Source organism: Lepidochelys olivacea (genome assembly GCF_965140295.1).
Source record: "Lepidochelys olivacea isolate rLepOli2 genome assembly, chromosome: 1".
NCBI lineage: Eukaryota > Metazoa > Chordata > Testudines > Cheloniidae > Lepidochelys > Lepidochelys olivacea.
In genome coordinates this window covers 148,281,001-148,303,110 of record NC_140411.1, presented here as the reverse complement: position 1 = coordinate 148,303,110, position 22,110 = coordinate 148,281,001, and the positions used below count along the sequence as shown (strand labels likewise).

At 38.8% G+C, this 22,110-nt stretch overlaps 1 protein-coding gene across 4 annotated transcripts in view; it reads right to left on the bottom strand.

Moving 5' to 3' along the window:
• IL1RAPL1 (interleukin 1 receptor accessory protein like 1) overlaps positions 1 to 22,110 on the bottom strand; it is a 1,123,909-nt gene that overhangs the window by 415,207 nt on the left and 686,592 nt on the right. For all 4 annotated transcript variants that reach the window (XM_084649011.1, XM_084649010.1, XM_084649013.1 and 1 more), the window contains one exon: positions 18,722 to 18,875. In XM_084649011.1, the coding sequence (XP_084505137.1) occupies positions 18,722 to 18,875 (154 nt within the window). The remainder of the gene's footprint in view (positions 1 to 18,721; positions 18,876 to 22,110) is intronic.

The following is a 22,110-nucleotide window of genomic DNA, read 5'->3' as shown; positions in this document are numbered from 1 at the left end:
TCAGAATACTATTATCATCATCCATTGTTTACATTACAGTATTGTCTAAAGATTGGAATAATGATAAAAGTCACATTGTACTGGATACTACATAAACACAATCCTGGACACCTTACTACCTTTCAGCTGATTTCATGAGATGTTATCTGTGTTGGACAGAACTCTTGTGAGAATAAATCTGAACCTGAAACATAGTTCATATTCAGTTTGTGAATCAAAATATAAGCCTGTACATCTAATTTCTCATTTAATATCACACACAAGTAGAAAACACATACATCCCTACTAAATAGAGCTCATTTAGCCTCCAAAATGCATGCATATAACTACTCTTCCAAACTGAATTTTTTTGTGCAATAATGTACTTACTAAAAACCTCTCCCTTCTACTTGTGAAACTCTCTTAGAATATGTAAGTCTCGATTCATCATTTCTGTATTGACTCAATCCTGCTTTTTCAACCAAGTTAATGCAAGTTTCCTGTCCATTGGTAATGTGACTCATTCAGTTTAACAGGTGAACAGGGGAAGTTGACGTAGCTTTTTAAAAAAAATTCTTTGGCTGGATATCCAAAAATTCAGAAATTAAAAAGATTCCTTTATTTGGTTTACCAGGGCCAACATTGTTTTTATTATTTTTGCAATACAAAGTGATTGTTTTTCAAAACTGATATTTAAAAAAAAACTAAAACAAACTTTGTAACAAATGAACAACATGGAAAGTAACCAAAATAAACATAAGTTTAAAGAAAATATGAAATTTTTCTGAAATTGTATTTTAAGTAACCCATGACTCTGTCAACTTAAATTTGCAGATAGCACTTTCCCTCAAGTTACATAAACCACAGCGTAAAGTAGTTTCAGTAGTTTATGGTTTCCATTCAGCCCTCAATAGATGTATATCTTTCTGACCAGAACTTATAAATCACTGTCCTGTCTGCTTTGTGTGCACATCAAAGATCCTATGACACTACTGGAAGTGCTCAGCTACCTCAGTGATGAGGGCAGTGTAAAAACCTGTACAGCAGTGGTTCTCAAACTTTTGTACTGGTGACCCCTTTCACACAGCAAGCCTCTGAGTGTGACCCCCCTTATAAATTAAAAACACTTTGAAATATATTTAACACCATTATAAATGCAAAGCGGGATTTGGTGTGGAGGCGGACAGCTCGCGACCCCTCATGTAATAACCTCATGACCCCCTGAGGGGTCCCGACCCCCAGTTTGAAAACCCCTGCTGTATAGAGCAGAATGGAATAGAATCTGGTATTGGAGAGATGATCTGTGAACTACAATATTAAATAAAAGGAATGTGATGGGTTAAAGTACACGTATAAAAGCATTTAAAAATGACATTGGCATCTGTCAAGGCAGCGTAACTTCTCCAGCTACCTTCCTCCCTCAATCTTTTGAACCCATCTTCATCAGCATAAGTGAACCAGGTGGGCCTGATTCGTATTATAGGATGTGCACATATATTTTATATGCATGTGATAGCAGGCGAGAGAGAATGAGAAATCATTCTTGGGACATCCAGTGCAATTGGCCTTACTCCTGTTTTCCAAACCTTTCTCTGTCTTAATGCTGATTACCAATTTTTTCTTCCAAGTTAATTGTCAGCCCTGAAATAACATCAAAATAGATAATAGGACATTCAAAACAACCACCGTCTGCAGCAGTGGTTTTGTTTTGCTTCTTCCTGTAGGTAGCAGACAGGTCAGTACTCTGCAAGACCCAATTTGTTGGTAAAGATCGGGCTTCCAAATACATTGGCAGCCCACATGGTAATGAGCCTATTTCGATGCAAATAATCTTATTGCTATTCATTTTTGCCCTTTCTCAAGTTATCCATGAACCACTTTTTGAATTCTGAAAGATAGTTCAGGAATTCTGAAAAAAAAAAGTATTTTGGAAAAACAAAAAGAAAAACACAGTAGCGCCTCCCCCCGAGCATCACAAATGCCAACTAGGGTGTGGCTTTGATGGGGCAGGAGCATTGGAGACATCTCAACAGGGAGAAAGTCACACAGTGTTCTACATTCCCTCGCCCCTACTTTCCTTTCTCTTCTTCCTTGTTCCCCTTTGCTTTCAGTGCATGGAGGCAGCTCCTTCTCTCTTCATCCCCATCATCCCCTTTTCTTCCTTGTGCTTCAGGGCATGGAGGGGGAAATCAATCATATGCTGCATCTGGCCTCAGGCTCTGAGGACTGATCCATCCACTGCTGCTACCATTGGGTGATGGGGCGTGCTGCTGGGGCCAGGAGATTGGTCCTATCTGGAGGTGCTAGAGGGGGATGGGTGTTGCTACTTTTTGCAGCCAGGATGAGCTCCAACCTCTGATCTACTTTCTGGATCTCTGATGAGGCCAGGGATTCAGGGATTTTTCCCACATGGTTAAATTGGCAAACTGCCCTGTTGATTTTTTTCATCTTCCACACAGTATCCAGCTGGTTCAGTTTGGGGTGTTTAAATTACAGTTATCATAACTTTGGCAGGTTACAGTCTGGTTGGTGGATTAGAAAGGATCTGATGTGAGGTCCTGTAACTCAGTCCATTGCTTGGGCATTGGTCCTGAGCATAGCAATACATGATGAGGTTTCCACTGTCTTGTGAAGCTTGTGGCTTCCCTCTTCTAGACTATGACTTTCAGAAAGGGTCTCTGGGCAAGTTGGAGAGTGTAGAGGGGGCATGTCCTTAACACTCAGTTTTATAATCCACCTGGGACATTAGTGCCAGTTGAAATCTACCCTGGAACAACCCTAACAGATAGTTTGGGTTCATAATCACAGTTAGATAGTACTTTTAACTGAAGTTAAGCCTTTATGTTTATCCATACTATGGTTTCTGTTTTATTGTTTCTGTTTTCAACACTGATGACCCACAACTCAATACTCAAGGTTACTTTGCCTTGTCTCTCATCTACATTCCATCCTATTGTCAATATCCTTGTTACAAGAAACCATTTTTTTAAAGCTGCTAGAGATGATGTAGCTACATACACAATAGGGAATGCAAAAGCTGACAATGGCCAAAGGAAAACTTTCACTTCTTTTATTGTAGATTATCCCTTTCTAACAAAATTCAGTAAGTATATGGGTTCACCGAGTGTCATAAATAAAATATAATGCAATTTTGCTGACAAAATAAAATGAAATAGTTATAGAAAATGTTTAGTAAATAGCTACACTTACTTTTTAAATAACTTAAATAACTTAATGAAACATGTCATTTGCCTGTCAACAGTTGTACCATAAGATAGTACAAATGCTATTACAAATCTATTGTTTATCTTGGGGACACTGTTCCCTCGAAGCTGTGGGCGTGTGCACACGCACACAGATCCTAAACCCCGCACACAGAACAAAACACTGCACACACAAAAATTTGCACAGAAGCACAACAATTTGCACAGAAGAAATTTTTTGTGCACGTGGCCTGTCAAAATTTAGAGGGAACACTACTTGGGGATCATTATATAATAATGAAACATTGCATAAGATATCCCAGTATTCACAAAGATATAAAACCTGTGAACTACAAATGTGAATCTGAGGGACTAGCATGCAGCAGGTCACACTCAATGAATTTCTACTGGTCTTCTGTAACTTGCACAAACCTATACTAAGAAATATAGACATCTATCTGTGAAGTTGTTGACTTCCATCTATATGAAGGATTGGGTGCATGTACTTTCTTCTAGTGTCTGTGAAGAAATCCCATGAACTTATTTAACAAGAGTGGGGGTGGGGGGGCATGAGAAGAGAGAGAGATTTTGATGATGATGAAATTGGCAGACATTCATATACTTCAGCTCTCTTTTTTCCATCTTTTATAAAGGCAAAAGAATATGAAGGAAATCCACTGATTTCTATCACTCCTCAATCTTGTTTCCATGAATTCATATCTCATATTTTAAAATTAATGCAGTTCTGGATCTGAATTAAGTACGCCAAAGTGAAGGGAAAACCTATACAAAAGGAATGAAAAATGTCATTGCTGGTTCCAATTTCTTTCCCATATTCATACAATTACCACATGTTATCAACTTCCCAACAGAAAAACAAAATAATATGGCAATATTATTTTTCTATGCTAAAGCCTTACTAAGATAAGTGAAAAAAACATACAAAATGATGATAGAATTTTAATGTTCATTCCCACTCCTTCTCATATACACTTCCATTTTAAACATAAACTTCAGAGAATAGCTGTACTAGCATGAATATATTTGTAGAAGAAGAAGAAAAAAGTAATTCATAAATAAAGAGTAAATTCTTAGAGAAAACATACTTTAAACTATTGACACATTTTTGTATGTTGGCTTTGATACTTATTTTAAAGCTGTACCTACATTTTGTACATTCACATGTACGTATACAACCCTATCTAAATGCTCAATAATATCTTATACTGGTTGGAATATACTTTGGGAATACTGACAAAAGGACCATATGGTGTTGTGCTCTTAGGCCTCAATTCAGGAAAGCATCTCTATTCAGGACAGTACGTAAGCACACACTTAATTGTTAACCCAAAGAAAGCTGGACTTAAGCAAGTTGTAAATACTTAATGGACTCAGGACGTTATGTAGCTAATGTCACAATTTCAGGGCAACTGCATCTCTATTGCCCCCGCACCCAACCCTACCCCTCCATGGTCCACTCCAGGAGTTCCCAGGTCTCAGGTCTCCAGCTATCACCTGTGTCTGAATAGGGATCCTAGTCTAACCAGTTGGTTCTAAGGCTGTGATATCCCCAACAATCCAGTCTGCCTAAAGGCCAGCACCTGCACTTTGCTCCTCTTCCCCCCACCCCCCTCACGAGGGCTACTCTAGCAGTTACAATTTACAGCACAGCTCTTTCTAAGCAAGCACATTTACTCTTAAGGTAAAAGCATTTCAGAAATAAACATATAAAACACTAAACAGATTTAAACACACACTAAATATATCAGGAATCACCCACCAATCTTCAGGGTCCCTAGTAGGCTAAAGTCTTTCCAGCAAATTCTGCAAGTGTTGGGGGCCCCCTTTGGGCATAAGGTGCTTTCGGTTTGCTGGATCAGAAAGAAAGCCCTGTGTCAGTTCAAGCTCATCCTTTTATACCGAAAGCCCTTTCTTTGTCTCCTAGTCTCTGGAAAACACAGCTTGAAACATGTTATGCAAACCACCCCAGGGGTGGTACTCTCTAGCATTGTTTAGTCTCAGTGACTCACCTTAATCATACCACTCCTCCTGCCTCCCACAGGTTTTTAGTTCCTTTAGGAGCTGTGATAACCCTCATCTCATGGACTAGAACGCATATAGAAACCATTAATAGATTTAATACAATACAGACTCCAAAAGATTGCATGTGATTGCAATATCTGTCAGAACTAATTTTTCCCCTGTGGGTTTGTCTACAGATCATTACAAACAGACTTTGTTACGTATACTGCTCTACCAATGGAAATAGGCTATACATCTTTCCATCAGATGGAGTTTGATACTTAGACATCTTTCTTCTGATCCTGCAGGGAAAAGTCAGTGGGTGCTCTGACACTGGCTTTCACCAACATAGGACCAAACCCTTTGCCAAGTCAATAATAGGAGATTTTCAAGCAGCAATATTTTTTTAAAGGATTTCATTTAAAGAAAAAACTGCACTTGACAATAAGTTACGCTTGAAAATATGTATGTTGGAAATATGAAATTAGATTTTTAGTTTCAACATTTGATTGTTATCTGTGGTCTTATGTATAAATACTTATTTTCATACCATAAAATGCCAGAAGCTTTGAAAGGAAACTCCCCTTTCCCCCCCAAAAAAAGACCCAATAAAACTTAGGAGGGGAAAAACAAAGGTACTGATAATGAACTCTACTACTGTTTTCATACAGCACAACATAAAGTGTGCCCTAAGCTTTCAGACCTTATGTACAGTTACTGTGCTTGCATGCTGACAGAATCTAGCTCCACAAAAAGGCCGAAATACTGTGCTGTGCAGCTATGCTATATGCAAAGAATCACCTGAATACTTTAAATACCTTGTTTATTGTTTATTAAAATACAGTCCCACTTTACTCCATTGGGAGTATTCTGTACTCTGTACAGTTCAATTATCTACAGCTTTCTAAGAAGGGGAGGAGAAATGATAAATGATACTCAAGGACAATGTTGCATTAGCATACTCAAAGGAAACATAAAAGTAAAATAAAGTCTTCTGATTCCACAGGAATAATTCAAAATATTTAACTACATTTTAAAAGGTTGCTTAATAAGCACTTTGTGTGTCTTAAGAATGGATTTATTTAATTTTTGTAATATCTTATTCAGTTTGTGGGTTATTAGCCTGGTACATCTTTAGTATTCTTCAACGCTACCATATAGCTACTATATTATATACACATACCAGTTTCTCCCACTTTGTGAATAAATCTGACCTTACAGACTTTGTCACACAGTATTGTTATACCAATAAATAGCACCATGGCAACAACATCTACTTAGAGATCTTATGTTTTAAAGTTTCAGTTTGAGTTGTGAACAGATATAAACTGACTCAGACAAATATGAGAAACAGAAACAGCATTTCTCTAAATAGTTTGAAAGTATTGCTTAAAAACCTTTTGGGCACACATGTATTTGTGCCTCTCGGCTTTCACTTGACATAGAAAATGCAGCATATGCTTATGAACATAGCCATCATTTTGCCAACCATCAAGTTATGGACGAAAATAAAAAGAATGTAGCACAAATGCAGGTCTGTTTACGTAGAAATACACGGCGTGTCTGCTCTGTGGTAGTATTTCCAAAAAATCAATGTCTTCATCTTTGGGTCAAATAAAGAAATACAACAAAATCTGCTACTGACATTTTATTAGCACTTTGCAAATAACAAATCTCTAACTTTAATTCACATCATAATGTCAATACTACTGGTAGTGAATAAGACACTTTGTTTAAGAAAAGAGAGTTCACCCAATGAAAAATCAATTATGTGGGTCTGCTGGACCTGACAGTGTAACTGTTATAACTCAGATATATTTGTTCACTACATTGACTGACATTCATTAACACTGTTTCAGGTTTGCAGGTCCCTTAAATGCAGTGGTACATTGCAGATAAGGATGGAACAAATCTGCTTTTTTGGCTCTTCAAACTAACTGGAGTATTCTGGGTTTAAAAATGTCCTAATAAAATGAAGCTATCATACGTTATGTTCCATTTTTGAATACTGTTCACAAAACAACCTAAAGACCCAACCACTTATTCTCCCCAGAAAATGCCCAATCAGTGAGAGTGCGTGCCCCAGGGCTATGTGAAAAGAAGTGGGGAGTAGGAATCAAACACTCAGTAAGACCACTGATCAGGATTAGGGTGGCAATAGTGATGGCAATGGCACTTAAGCAGAAATCAAGACCTGGAATATATCTAAACCTGGAGGAGAGTGGGACCAGATAATCGAAGAAAAGGAGGCATTATAGACAAGGAAGAGAATACAATGTAGAATTAATAAAAAGACTCAGCTTCTAATAGGAATAGCAAATCATTAATTGCATCACAGAGGTAGAGAGACCAGAAGGTCATCATCAGCAAAACCAAATCATCCTTAAATTATACATCCTTCCTTCTTTGCAAATTTGCCAAAGGTGTTTTTAATACACATTTTCTACATATAACCAATAACATGCATCTCTCATTGCATTTGGTCTTGTTTTTTTCAGTAAGGTACATGGATCCCTGTGTGAAGTTTTCTGCATGTGAATCTGGGGTGTATATGCTGCTACAGCTATATATAAGTACATTAACTGAACATTTATAGAGAACCTTTTTCATCAAATCTGTGCAGAATGTTCTGATTATTATTTCTCAAATGCACATAGGGTTTTAATTTAGCTCCTTGTTTTTAGGCACACAGAAATTATTGCTCTATAAAGAAGATCGCTAATTTCTAATTACTCTTTAGCCAGGAATTTGTTATACCCAGAAGGATTTAGTGCATTACCAGAAGTGCTGGGATGATTTTGTGAGCATCCTGCTTTCATAATAACTCTATTGTTTGCTTTATATTTTATTACTCTTTTCACAGAATAATAAATGTACAGTAAATAGAATCTCTCTCTCAATATATTGTAGAGCTGAATTAAATGCATGATGATTGTGCATCAGGTTAATTAACAAAAGGAATAACCATCAACCCTGATAATTATAGCATCAGCTGGTGCATCAGTCCAGGACTGAATGGTTAGTTCCTGCCATTAAATGTAGAAACTACATAGGGGGAGTAATCTACTCTTCAATATTTATTTTTTGGTACTTAATACCTATATGAAATAAAGAACCATCTCAAATAATTAATATAAATAAATGAAAGAGTTACATAATCAAGACTGTTTATAAGCTAAAGTCACTGAAACAGGTTTTTTGCATTTCAGGAACTAAAACAAAACAAAACAAATGAACCAGCAAAACCTAAATTCACAACATTTCAGAAAAAAAAATGAACCATAGTTTTCCCGTGATTCAACTAAAATATAGATCAGCACAAACTGATTAAACTTGAACATCCCTTCTTTCCCCACAAAAAAATCCCATAAATAGCTGTTTAAAAATCTCCTAAATCATGTCGGGCCCAAATCTGACCAACTCTAACACTAGGCAATATCACTGCATTGTAAACATTTTTTTGTTTAAAATTTTATGTTTAAGACTAATCACCAATTTTTAAAAACAAAACAAAAAACCCACTACATCCTAGCAACGTTTTTCTTGTGCTGAGACGATAAAGTCTGTCAGACAGCCAAGAGAACAGAAGTTAACCAACAAATCCTATTACTATCAGAAATGATATAGCCAGTGATGCTGATGTGATAACCAGAAGCAGAAAAAGCTTTTTGCTTGCAGTCCATAACAAATCGGGAAAAAAAAGAAGTTGTTTTTAATGGATAGAAAAGAACGAACTGGTAGGGAAAGGCATTTAAAACAGTTGTTAGCAAATTAAAAACACTAAAGGGCATCTTTATGTTTAAGGTGTTTCTTCGGCTTTTCTGTGTGACCCGCTTAGAGGACTGAGCTTAAAATCACATTGATTTAAATGGAAGGTTTAGCTGCTTCAAGACTGCGGGTTTGAGCCAACAGTGTGCTAAGGACTGGGGCTCCCTGACTATTCCAAATACTTTAAACAATTGCATGTACAGTGAATAAGCAAGTACATTATTTTAGACTGAAAAACTTGTGATTCACCAGTTCACACATTTGCATCAGCTCAGTTCTTGGTCTTGATGAGACTAAATGGTGACCCAGAATATGGTAATAATTGCAAGTGCTGATCAGTTATATATGGAAATACTTTTATATATAAAAGCAAATTATCAGCATTTGGTAACAGGGACGAACCATAGGTCAGGATTACAGATTTCAAATCTGTCAGTGTTACTAAAGCCAGTGGATGGAATCCTGGCTCTACTGAAGTGGAATTCAATGGGGCTAGGATTTCACCCAGCATCATTATTCTTTCAATGAATGGAAATGTTCAGACCTAAGCCTATCAGTGTATAGATTTAAGGCTCAACCAAGTACATACTTATGCAAATGAGTAACTTGAGTCACATGAATAGGCCTCATGAAGTCAATGGGACTGTGGATGTGAGTGATATTACTCACACAAATAAAGTGTTTCCAGGATCTGGTCATTAAATTGCATATGAAGCAAGGACTAAAATATGCCTGCATACTGAGTTTAGTTTACATTTACTGAGGTTAGTTTCCCGTGTTGAAGTTTTGGCTTTGTCTTGCAGTCAATTAGCAAATAGAAGGGTACAGAAATTTAAAGTTTGAGCTGTAGGCCATTGTACTGTAGCTGAAAGAATAGCTGCACAAAGATGGTGATCTGGGGGCATAGTGATTTTGCACATTTGGAAAAAGCTATTGCGAATATTTTTTTGTTTTGTTTTGCTGGTGTTGCTGAAATATGCCATAAAATATTTTGCAGATAGAAAAGGCCGAGGGACTGACCGAAGGTCAAAGTGTACTTGGTTTGCCATGACGCGCTTTTCTTGAGATAGATCTTAACAGAGCCAAATCCCTTTGAGACATGCCTGGGGAAAGCTGGTAAAAACTGAGGGCCACATACTGACACCCTTACTCATGTACCTTACACTATATATTTCAATGGGACTACTCCTCAAAAATAAGGCACTACTTTATGTAAGGGTAACAAAAATTGACCCTGAAAAAAGACTTCATGATTAAGACCCAGGTGATTAGCTCTGGTATCATTTGCAAAGGTACTAGTACTTCTTATTCTTAACTGAATGCAAAGAAAAGCATTAATGTAATGCTAAAAGTCACAAAAGGCCAGGCTGGAATTGCATATATTAATGTTTAACAGCAAGGCTGATAGGGCTCGATTGCGTATCCTGTATGTTTTATGGTATACATTTTACAGGAGAGACTTATTCTTGCAAAGGGATCCACTGCACAGCCCCTTATGACCAGGTTGATTCCCTTTGACTTCAATGGGACTCCATGCTAGCAAGACAGATCTGCACTTGCAGATACCTTTGTAGGATGGGCACAATGAGGTATAATATTAAACTAAACATTTCAGGTGTAAATCAGGATCAGAAAGTGTTTATGGCCCATGTTGTGTTCTGTGGCCCAAGTTAACCATACTATCTAATTTTGGAATGTTGCTAGGAATTAGAAACATGCATCTTTTTTAAAAATTCCAATTAATAAATAATTTGGGTGATGCTATTCAATCTGAAGGTATAAATATTCACAAATACTCTAATATAGAGCAGGTTTTCCTTTATAGATAAACCTATTACACAAAACCCCACAAAACAAATTGTTTTGTTTAAGTGAACATTTCTGTTTGTGATATGCTATTAGAATAAAAAAGTATCTAATTTATCATTTTCAATTTAGATAACACTTTCTAAAACAGATGTCACTGGAAGAAGGAAATTGATTCAGATTGCTTAGACAGTAGCACATTTCTGATAGGAGATAGAGATCTTTTCACCAGCACTAAAGAAAAAGAAATATGTTCTCACAGAAAAGTAAATTTATCTGACATAAATTTACTTTATACTACTTCAAAAGGTACATAAAGTAAATTAACAATTATTCTCAGTAAGGAACAGGCACTAAGTAGTGACTGAAGATGTGAACCTTCTACCAATTGTGACAAAGCTCTGTCCTTGTCTCCGTGGGTCCCACGTTTTCTGGCGGATTTCGCTAGCCTCAGAGGCTCACTGTGACCCTCCACATAACCCTTCTCTCTCTCGAGACAAGGGTCACAGTCTACTGAGCCATTTTCATCATAAGCCAGCGAGGGAGGTGAGGAGAAGCTATTCTCCCTTGCACAATCTCTGTTGTCTCCCAGTCTCAGTGATTAATTGGGCGGGGGGAAGCGACAAAGGGGGGAGGCCGGACCCGCCCTCTACTCCGGGCTCCAGCCCAGGGACCCTAATAGTATCAGCTATGGTAGCTGACCTTTTAAAAACATGACATGTACAATTCCCTGGGCTACTTCCCCACGGCAGCCCCCACTTCCTCAAGCTCCACTTCACCCTTACCTCAGGGCCTCCTCCCTCCTTGTGCCTGATATGGTGTGTACTGCTCAGTCTCTCCAACAGCACAACTTCCTCCCACAGCTCCTGACATCCACACCCACCTGACTAACTGGGAGGCTTTTAACTAGTTTCAGCCAGTCCCTGATTGGCTTCAGGTGTCCCAATCAACCTAGCCTTCTCCCTGCCTTCTGGAAAGTTCTTAATTGGCCCCAGGTGTCTTAATTGACCTGGAGCAGCTTCCATTTAACTTATCCTGGTACCAGGGATTTGTTTAGCCTGGAGCTAATATATCTATCTCCTACTACTATAGCCATCTGGCCTTGCCTTGTCACACAATACATTAAAAAAATACAAAACTAGCACCATTAAACAGAGATTTTTCTTGTATAACCACTACTTTTAATACACTAGCTATTTTAAAACTACCTCTAGAGCAAATTCCCAGTCCGGTTTGAAAAAAATATTTGTATTTAAACTCCCAAATCAGAGATTGCACCACAATCTTTGCTTTCACTTCTGCTTTGAGATGGGCTTTAACATTGATGTTAATATACAAGTTATTCAGAGCAGCAGCAGCGAAAGCACAGTTCACATTACTAGGTTCGGACTTTGACAGTGATTCCCCATCAGAAGTCTGCTTGGTGTGGGAAAGAAACGAGGGCTGCAGTGCGTAGAAAAAGAATAGAAGGACATAGGGCTCACTACCTGCTGTCTGCTGGGAAGATGTGGGTCTAGGCAGAAACACGGAGGTAAGGAAGCTGAACCACTATTATGCCATAATTAAAAAAAAACAAAAAACAACTACACTTAGGAGGATTTGTCCCTAATCAGCTCTGCAGGCTGCTGGCCCATTTCCCACATTGCTAGTGTCAGCTCACAACACGCAGGCCCCATTCATCCATCAAAACCTTTGTGAAGATGTTCTACCTTCTGCAAACCAAGGGAACCCATAATTGGAACTGCAAATATTCACCAGCTGGAAGGAAGGAAGGAGGAGCCTAGAGCAGTCAGATGTAAAATGACTGTCCTAGGGCTGCAGCTGTTCCCCCTTCCTGGACATAAATAACCAGCTGTTCAAAAAAGCCCATTGGCAAAGGCTCCTACAAGATGGTGACCCGAGCAATTCAGTGATGACCAGACAACCACAGAGACAGCAGCTTCTAGGGAAACAGCTGAATTCCCAACTTTCTGAGGCCTGTTTGGAAGACATCATGAAGTCTCCAGGTTGGAGCCAGGGTGTGTTGAAATAACTACGTCCTTTGCTTTCCCTTAATATCGTGTTTCTAACATTTAAAAAAAAAAAAGGCAGCTGCTTTTCCCTAATGCTTAACACCAGCACATCCCACATCCTGTATCACAGCTGATATGATACAATGCAACGGAAAGCATACTTTTATATCATGCCCAAATATTATGCTCAGTAATACTCAGTATTCCATGTGAAGTGGATGGTACAACAGGTAGAAGAAACTGGATAATGGTGTTCTCCTCAAGGCTCTGCCACAGACTTCTGAGTGACATAAAGCAAGTCCCTTAAACCACTCCATTCCTCATATTACTGAGGATAATACCACTTCCCCACCTCATGGAAATTTAATGCTTATTTAATTAATGTTAACAAGATGCACAGAAACTATAGTGGTAAGCACCAGTGAAATATGTATAACTGACATAGAAAAGTGCTTTCAAAGTCATATAGGAAAAGAGGATTTAATTTCTTTTCACTATAAATATGATTTACAGCATCGGTCCTTCATTTATGTGACTATGTATACTTCTGTGATATCTAGTATGGAATGTAAAGTTAACATAATAAGTGTAAATAATAGGAAGTGATCTTTTAAAGCTCTTACAAGTTAAATACAACTGTACCTAGTCTTTCTTACTTATATTTCCAAGTCATCACATTTTATCTTCTCCATCTCCATTTATGGTTAATATTTCTTTTACTAGGAGAGCAATGTACCCCTGCCTTAATACTGTCATGTATTACCAGTCAAGAAGCTTTCAAGAAAATCTCAATTTTTACTATGTTCTCAATATATTTAGATTGTATAATGTGTATCCACATGTCAAGGTTCCTCCCCCACTCTGAACTCTAGGGTACAGATGTGGGGACCTGCATGAAAAACCTCCTAAGCTTATCTTTACCAGCTTAGGTCAAAACTTCCCCAAGGTACAAAATATTACCCCCGTTATCCTTGGACTGGCCGCTACCACCACCAAACTAATACTGGTTACTGGGGAAGAGCTGTTTGGACGCGTCCTTCCCCCCAAAATACTTCCCAAAACCTTGCACCCCACTTTCTGGACAAGGTTTGGTAAAAAGCCTCACCAATTTGCCTAGGTGACTACAGACCCAGACCCTTGGATCTTAAGAACAATGAACAATCCTCCCAACACTTGCACCCCCCTTTCCTGGGAAATGTTGGATAAAAAGCCTCACCAATTTGCATAGGTGACCACAGACCCAACCCCTTGGATCTGAGAACAATGAAAAAGCATTCAGTGTTTTACAAGAAGACTTTTAATAAAAAATAGAAGTAAATAGAAATAAAGAAATCCCCCCTGTAAAATCAGGATGGTAGATATCTTACAGGGTAATTAGATTCAAAAACATAGAGAACCCCTCTAGGCAAAACCTTAAGTTACAAAAAAGATACACAGACAGAAATAGTTATTCTATTCAGCACAATTCTTTTCTCAGCCATTTAAAGAAATCATAATCTAACACATACCTAGCTAGATTACTTACTAAAAGTTCTAAGACTCCATTCCTGTTCTGTCCCCGGCCAAGACGACTACAGACAGACAGAGACCCTTTGTTTCTCTCCCTCCTCCCAGCTTTTGAAAGTATCTTGTCTCCTCATTGGTCATTTTGGTCAGGTGCCAGCGAGGTTACCTTTAGCTTCTTAACCCTTTACAGGTGAGAGGAGCTTTCCCCTGGCCAGGAGGGATTTCAAAGGGGTTTACCCTTCCCTTTATATTTATGACACCACACATGCGCACACTCGCATGCGCACACACACACAGCCTTGATATCATATTTCCCCTTCCAGTATATCTATTTTAGGAACTTACATGGCCCCCATTACTGTAGTATCTGAGGCCCAGATCCTCCAAGGTATTTAGGTGCCTTATGCACCTAAATACCTTGGAGGATCTGGCCCTTAATGCCTCACAATTTTTAATGTATTTATCTTCCTGACACTCTTGTAATGTCAGGAAATGATAATATTCCCATTTTACAGATGGTAACTGAGGTACAGAGAGGCTAAGTGATTTTCCCAAGCTGACAGGGGAAGTCTGTGGCAGAGCAGGAATTAGGTGCTCCGAGTTCTAGGTTAGTGGCCTAACCACTGGATCATCTTTCCTACCCCATTCAGCCAGCAAAAGTTCATCATCCTCTGGAGGTCTAAACAACTTTGCTGTTTCATTATAGAACATAATAGTGTACAGAATACTGAACTTACTAGATACAGGAAAGATCAGTTACAATATAGACATTTCATTTTAAAATGTTGTTCTTATTAAGTAACTTTATCTGCATAAAAGTAGATTTCCAATAGCCCTATAATGCGAAAGATGGATTTCAATGTAAATTGTTCACAGCTGACCTATTGATTCTAAAGTGATGCTAGCTGCCAAAACCTTTTTTACCCTGTTGTTCTGATCTGGGCTGTGGACAGCCAAAATGGAATGAAAATTTTATGTAAATAGATTTGACGGAAACTTCCTGCAATTATGTTTCTCCACCCACTGCCTGATTCACCTGGCAGTTAGATGAGAAAAAAAAAAACAACTGTGTATGCATGTTTTGTTTTAATCCACTTCTGCATTTGATTTAACACGGCCCCCCTGTCGCCAACCAGATGACAATCCCTTTTTGCAACATTCACTATTTTACTTGATGATAGAAAAGGTATTAATATAAAGGTCTAGATCTTTATCCTCAGCTTCAGTGGAATTATGGTGATTTATTCCAGTTGAGCATCTGGCTCATGGATTTCACATAACACATTCTGCACAGGATGGAAATACAATACACCCCAGAAGAGTTCTTCCCACCACAGACAGAGGCAGGAAGCCTAAAGACAATATTTATTAAACATGAATGCATACAAACACACAAACACCAGAAAATAACCACACATTTGCTGCATCAGAATATGGAAAAATAGGCAGAGGAATAGTTGTAGATTATGGAGAGTCACTAGTTTCCAGCTAGATGTGCTAACCTTACATAATAGGTGCCGGGGGCGGGGGGTTGTCTCATAAGAACTACTCTCATTGCTCTCACTTTCTGAACACCTCCATAATTTTGGATTTGGCTAGTTGTAAGTCACAAATGGCTTAGCATAGAAACTTCACAGTATTAGGACTGGTTCTTATGATTAGTTTTTGGGGGAGGTAGATTTGTTAATGGAATTAGCTGCCAGTAGTGGTTCCATATACATTACAAACTTCAGGAGTTTATAAATGATGCAGGGTGATAAATGGGGGAAGAATAGACAAGGATGAAAGGACTCGCAAGGAGGATGAGTGAGGATAAAAGGGTTATATCAGTGAAGAAAAGGGACCCATCTATCAGTCTAAAAGTCGGCCCACACATATATTCACTTGATATGCCCTACCTCTACATATGGTGGGGGAGTGCTTTTAGCTAGTTCATTTATAGCTAATTTAGTAAAAGGTGTCAACTTTATGTTTTTAATCAGGATGCGACATTTATTCTCTGACCCCTGAATTCAAGTCTAAGCTATTTTTAAACACAACAGAAATAATCTCACATAAATTGCAATGTATGTCACTTGGAAAATAAACTCTTTTTCACCAGTACATAAACAGAACATAAGACATATTTAATGTCTGCATGTCTTCCTACCAAACACGTGTCAAATAATAATATAACATGGTTACTGACTGTAGCCTATGGCATGTATTAAAAGAAGAAAACTGATCATAATACTAGTGTATCTATTTCTTTAGCTTAGTCACATAAATATAAAGACAACATGCAGAACCACAGTAATACCAAAACAAATAAAATTGCTAAGATGCTCTGCAACAAATTGGTTCTTACATCTTCCCTGGTTGTCAGATACAGAAATCATGCAGCTCTCCTCTCTTAATCTCATTCATTTTAAAACACTTCAAAAGTAAGCCAAGTCTCTTCTTGAGTGGTCACACTTTCATTTCACATTAAGTATAGAGCTTTCCCCCAGAAACTACATAACTGACGAATGAACATTCTTTATCACAAATTATGTGAGTGCATGTCTTCATACTGCTCTTATTCCTTTTTCAGTAGCTGTAGTTTTAGTCTGCTTCAAACAACACTGCACACCAAATTTACCAGTAAGATATATTTTTGCAGTGGAAGCACCATTCCAAAGTGATTGAGAGAATACTGGAGAGCTGAAAGATTATGTACTACTCAAGAGCATAATCATACATTGAGAAGATAATTGGAGCCTTATTTTGAAATAAATTAACTACAGCACTCCTCTATCTCTGCTCTCCTTCAGGAGAGTCAAACAGGGTATATTGATATTTACTGTTAGCATAATCACTAGAGAGTAATTGCCTGCTTCTAGTCACCAAATAAATCAATTTCATATACAAGAAAAAATATGAAGAGAAACTGGATATTGTGCTTAAAGAAAACATGATTGATTGTCTGAATTTCTCTCAAATCAACACACGGTATAATTTCCAGATATATAATTGACTAATCTAATAAGTGGAAGTTACAAATCATGAGGTTTACGTTTAGCTTCTCATATTTTGGGTGGGAGCAGTGCAAGATGGACGATACTGAGATTCATTAGCACATAAGAAAACAAATTTCTAATAAACTCAGAAATGTTTCCACAATCGCAGATCGAGGCATACTATAAACACAGTAATTAACTGCCAGATGAGATATACATTTATATTGGACTTAGCAGAGAAACAAAGAGAACCGGAAGTGGATATTTCTGCTCTAAGATTCTTGCTTTGTATGTTTTGTTTCCTACTCCAAACACACTGCCACTAGCTTCTTTTTTTTTTTTTTTTTTTTGTGTTGCTGAGGCAACTAAGAATCTATTTCACCTTCAATCCCCAGGGAAAACCTAAACTTTGCCAGCTATTAAGGAATGTTGCATTGGAAATGACAAGTGCACTGCAATCTGAAGACCCAAGATATAGCACATATATGATCTCCCAATATTACCAAATAATTCTGGAAATCAATTCAGTACAATTTTTCCTTGGATAGCGCTGTGCCATATTCTTTCTACATTAGGACAGGCCCTTGTGATACTGAGGTTTGGAGAGGACGGAACAGTTGAAAAACGGTTGGACTAACCCTTATGCAGAAAGGTTGTTTTCTGGAATAGAGTATATTGCTATTACAGTACGTGCAAGATCAAATCATGATGTAACTTATGTAGGATGTTGAAGGTTTTAATGTAAATTATATTAAAAGCATCTTTTCCCCTGTCACCAATGTTATGTTTCAGAAGATATAGCCATTATAGGATTTTTTTTTTAATTAGAACTAGAGCTAGATGGATGTGGAATACATGGAGTGAAATTCTGGCCTTAATGAAATCAGTCTGAGTTTGCCGTTAACTTCAATGGGCTCAGGATTTCACCGTTAGTATTCACAGGTGTGCACAATATGATTGATATGCTGGATGGTTGTGCCGGTGGGCCTGATGGAGAAGAATCATGGTAGTATTCCTCTGGAAGGTACCTCCTAGAATGATGCCGCTCTGACATAGCAACATTAGTTCTAGAAGTGTTGCATTCAAAAGGCAGCATTCCACAAACAAATATAGTGGGCTCCATCATGTTATTTTCTGCCATAAATAGTATAGGTTCCAAGCTACCTATCCTACCAAAAACTGAACGCACTCTCCATTTCCCATTCAGAAACCTAAGCTGCCTACAAGTCTCTAAAACAGGCCCCAACCTAGACCTCATTCAGAGCGCTGTGCACACTAATTGGAACTTTGTAAGATTGTTTGGGCACATCACCTAGGCAACGACAATCATCAAAACTTTTGTCTCTGGCTAAGTAGTTGCAATGTATATCACAAATGACCTAAAACAAAAAAAGGCAATGTCATTCTTTACAATATCAGAAAGAGATATTAGGAGCCTATAAATTACCTGTAACTGTTAATTCTGTAGTTCTTCTGACAACAAAGATTCCGTATTTTAACTCACAAGTGTAATTTCCAATGTCATCTTCTCTAACCTCCCGGATGATGAGAGTGTCCTTTTTGAACACAATACTCGGTCTCCATGTTTTTGCCTTGCATTCCTGTTCAATGACAATATAATACACCCATGACTGAAGTCCTTGTATTTAAACGTAGTGATTATTGACAACACTGCCCAAGTCAAAGAGCCTAGGAAATGGCTTAGATAATTACTTATGACATCTCACATACACTGAGTTGCCCAAATATTCTACTTCATTGAGTCACATGAGAGCTGTCTAGATGCCAGAAAGGCAGGGAATTTATTCCCTTAATGATGGTACTCTGAAGTAATATTGTTGAAGAGTTCCTATTCTTCCTATCTAATTAATGTTGTCTCTGGGACAATTACATATACAAAAAACTTTTATCTTCATTATGTTAATGACAGCTAGAGGACATGGGAAGTCATTGTAAAGCAATAATTAATCAAAAAGGAGGGAAGCAGGAGCGAATGAGAAAAAAAAAGAAGGAAGCAAGTTGCATCTCCATACCTGAAAGCATCTTAGAATTTGCTTTGAAAAGTTTAACTTATCAATGATCTTACTATTGACTCAGTGAGATAACGCAATGTCTAATTTGTACTATTTATATGTACACAAAATATAACGTGTCCCAATTTTAATGGCTACTGATAGAGTTGTATGTTTCATTCATGCTGAAATATATTCTTTTTTAGTTGTTTGATAAGTGGGCCCATCCACTAGGTTGAAATTTGTTATGGCCTAAGAATGTGTGTATGTGTTGGCAATTTTTACTGGTTTCCCCTTGTGTGGTTATTTTTTTTTCTCTTTTTTTAAATTGCCTTAGTTAGATTTCAGATAATTAAAGTAAAACATGATATAGCTGCATGCTTTTGGATATTTTTCAGCGATTTCCAAACTTCTTCATCTTTCTAAGAAATAAGTTACAGGCCAATGGACTAATGTCCTTGAGACTTTTGATGTAACAGTACAAAATAATCTGCTCATTTTGCCCAGCATAGCAGCTTGCTGCGTATATAGCATATAGGCTAGTTTCATAAATGTCATTCAGACTATTTTTTAGAATAGACATATGTCCATGCACATGAAAACCCACAATGGTCTTTTATGAAACTTTGCCACCTACCAAGGGAAAATAGTTTTTGACATTTTAAATCCTTAGATACGTATTCTATTACATATTTTAAATATTATGTAAGCGGGGGAATAGTCCCGCTACTGTGGGGAACTTTCCTGGCTTCTGCACTACCCCAGTGAAGTGGGCTAGCGAAAGGATCTGAGTCCTCGCTCCCACTTCCTTTACCCAGTGGCCTCCCTGCCCTTGAGAACTCCCCTTCCTCTCCTGCCTGACAGAGTCCTCGTAACCCCAACAAGGCTGGGCCCAGGATTCCTGGGGGGCTCAACTCCCAACCCTGCTGTGATCACCTAGGACAGGGGCTAGGGTGTCCCCACTCCAGGGTACTCTCTCTGCAATGGGCATTTCTCTGACCCACTGACCATTACATACAATTTAAAGTAAATGCAAGCTATTTAATCAACAATAAATTTTAAAAAGAATAAGAAAAAATGGGAGAGGTTAAAAGAAACACATTAACCCACTCTGTGGCAGGGAACATCACAAACAGTGTCTCTGCAATGTCAGGGCAGTTCACAGTCTGTTCCTTGTAAGTCCCAGGCCTTCTCCTCAGGCCCTGGCTGTGCTGTAGGGATGCTGTGGGTTGGAGACTTGCTCTGGTGGTGGCCACATGCTCTCAGGCTCTAAGTGGTAGGACCCTTCTTCTCAGTGTTGTCCCCACCCTGTCGGGGTTACAATCCAAGCCTGGCCTGCAGAGCCTCTTGGCTGAGGCATCTCCCTGTGCTGGGCTCGCTGCCCAGGGTCCCCATCCGTCTCCTCAGCTGCTCACTGCACCCAGCTCCAGACTGCTCCAGCTCCGCCACTCTGTCTCAGCACTGCTGCCGCTGCTCTGCCTCCAGCTCCCTGGGCTGCTTCTTTGGCCCCTCTGCCTCTGGTTGCTGCAGCTCTGCTCCCAGCACAGGTCTGCTCTGTGGGCTGCTTCTGTGACTCTGCTCCCAGCACTGACCTGCTTCATGGGCTGCTTTTCTGGCCCCTCTGGCTCTGGTTGCTGCAGCTCTCCTCTCAGGGCAAGTCTGCTCTGTCTGGGCTGTGCCTCTGGCTTTGGGGCTGCAGCTCTGCTCCCAGGACAGGGGCTGCTCTCTCTGGATCTGGCATGGCTCTGCTCCCCAGCTCAGCTCAGGCCCCTGCTTTCTCCTTAGCTCGGCCCCACTCTGTCTGACCCAAGCAAATCCAGCTCACAGGGAGGATGGGACCTCCCTGGCCTCCTGACTCCCTGATTAGCCTGACCGCCCTGTCATTCAGGCTGACCTGGAGCACTGGCCTCTCCCCATTGTTCCTGGGGACTAGCAGTTTCAGGGTCCTGATGCCCCATCGACCCTTCCCCCTTTTTAGTACTGGGAGCTAGCAACTAAAACACCCCCACTGAATGTTAGTAAGGGGGCAACAGTCCCCTTACACTTAGATAGCATATTTCAGATGAAGCTACTAGTTGGGCTGCATAACATTTTCAGAGGCAGTGGCTCAGCCAGAATCCTCCTAGATTATAATTCTTTATAATCACTGGACAATACAATGTTATGTACACTATTTACAAGTACCCATAATGAGGCTAGGTAAATCTGTATGTTTTTATAATTAGAAAGCATAGTGAAATATGTTTCAACTGGAAAATTACAGTTAATTATTCCTGTATACACAAACTTATTTCAGGTTTACCTATAAGATCAGAACTATTTTGGTTTATCCAATAACTAGGGTACTTTAAGAAACAGATCCTACAAGGTGCAAAGTGCCTCCTGAAAAGTGCTGAGCACCCTCAATTCCAACTGCAGTCAATGGGAGCTGCATTTAACAAGTACCTCGCAGAACCAGGGCCGAAATAACTCTCCAGAAAACCAAATTAATGCACAATGTTGAAATAAAGTTATCAATAAACCATAGAGAAATATGGATATTTGAAGTGAAAGCTAATTTTCTCTCTGGGACATTGTCATTTCCCTTTTCTTCCCATAATTGTACGAAAAATGGGCAGATCACAAGCCTTAAACCTGAGTTTTTATTCTTGGTGAGATTTGAAGTTTTAATATTATTGAAAACATGGGATTCTTTTTGAATTGTATGAGGTACAATTTAAATTGTGCACGCAAGTAAAAAGTGTGCACAGCTTCTTCTTCAAATATGTTTTCTCTTCATATCTTTCTGAGTGAATTTCATATTTGGAAATTGAGGAAATCATTC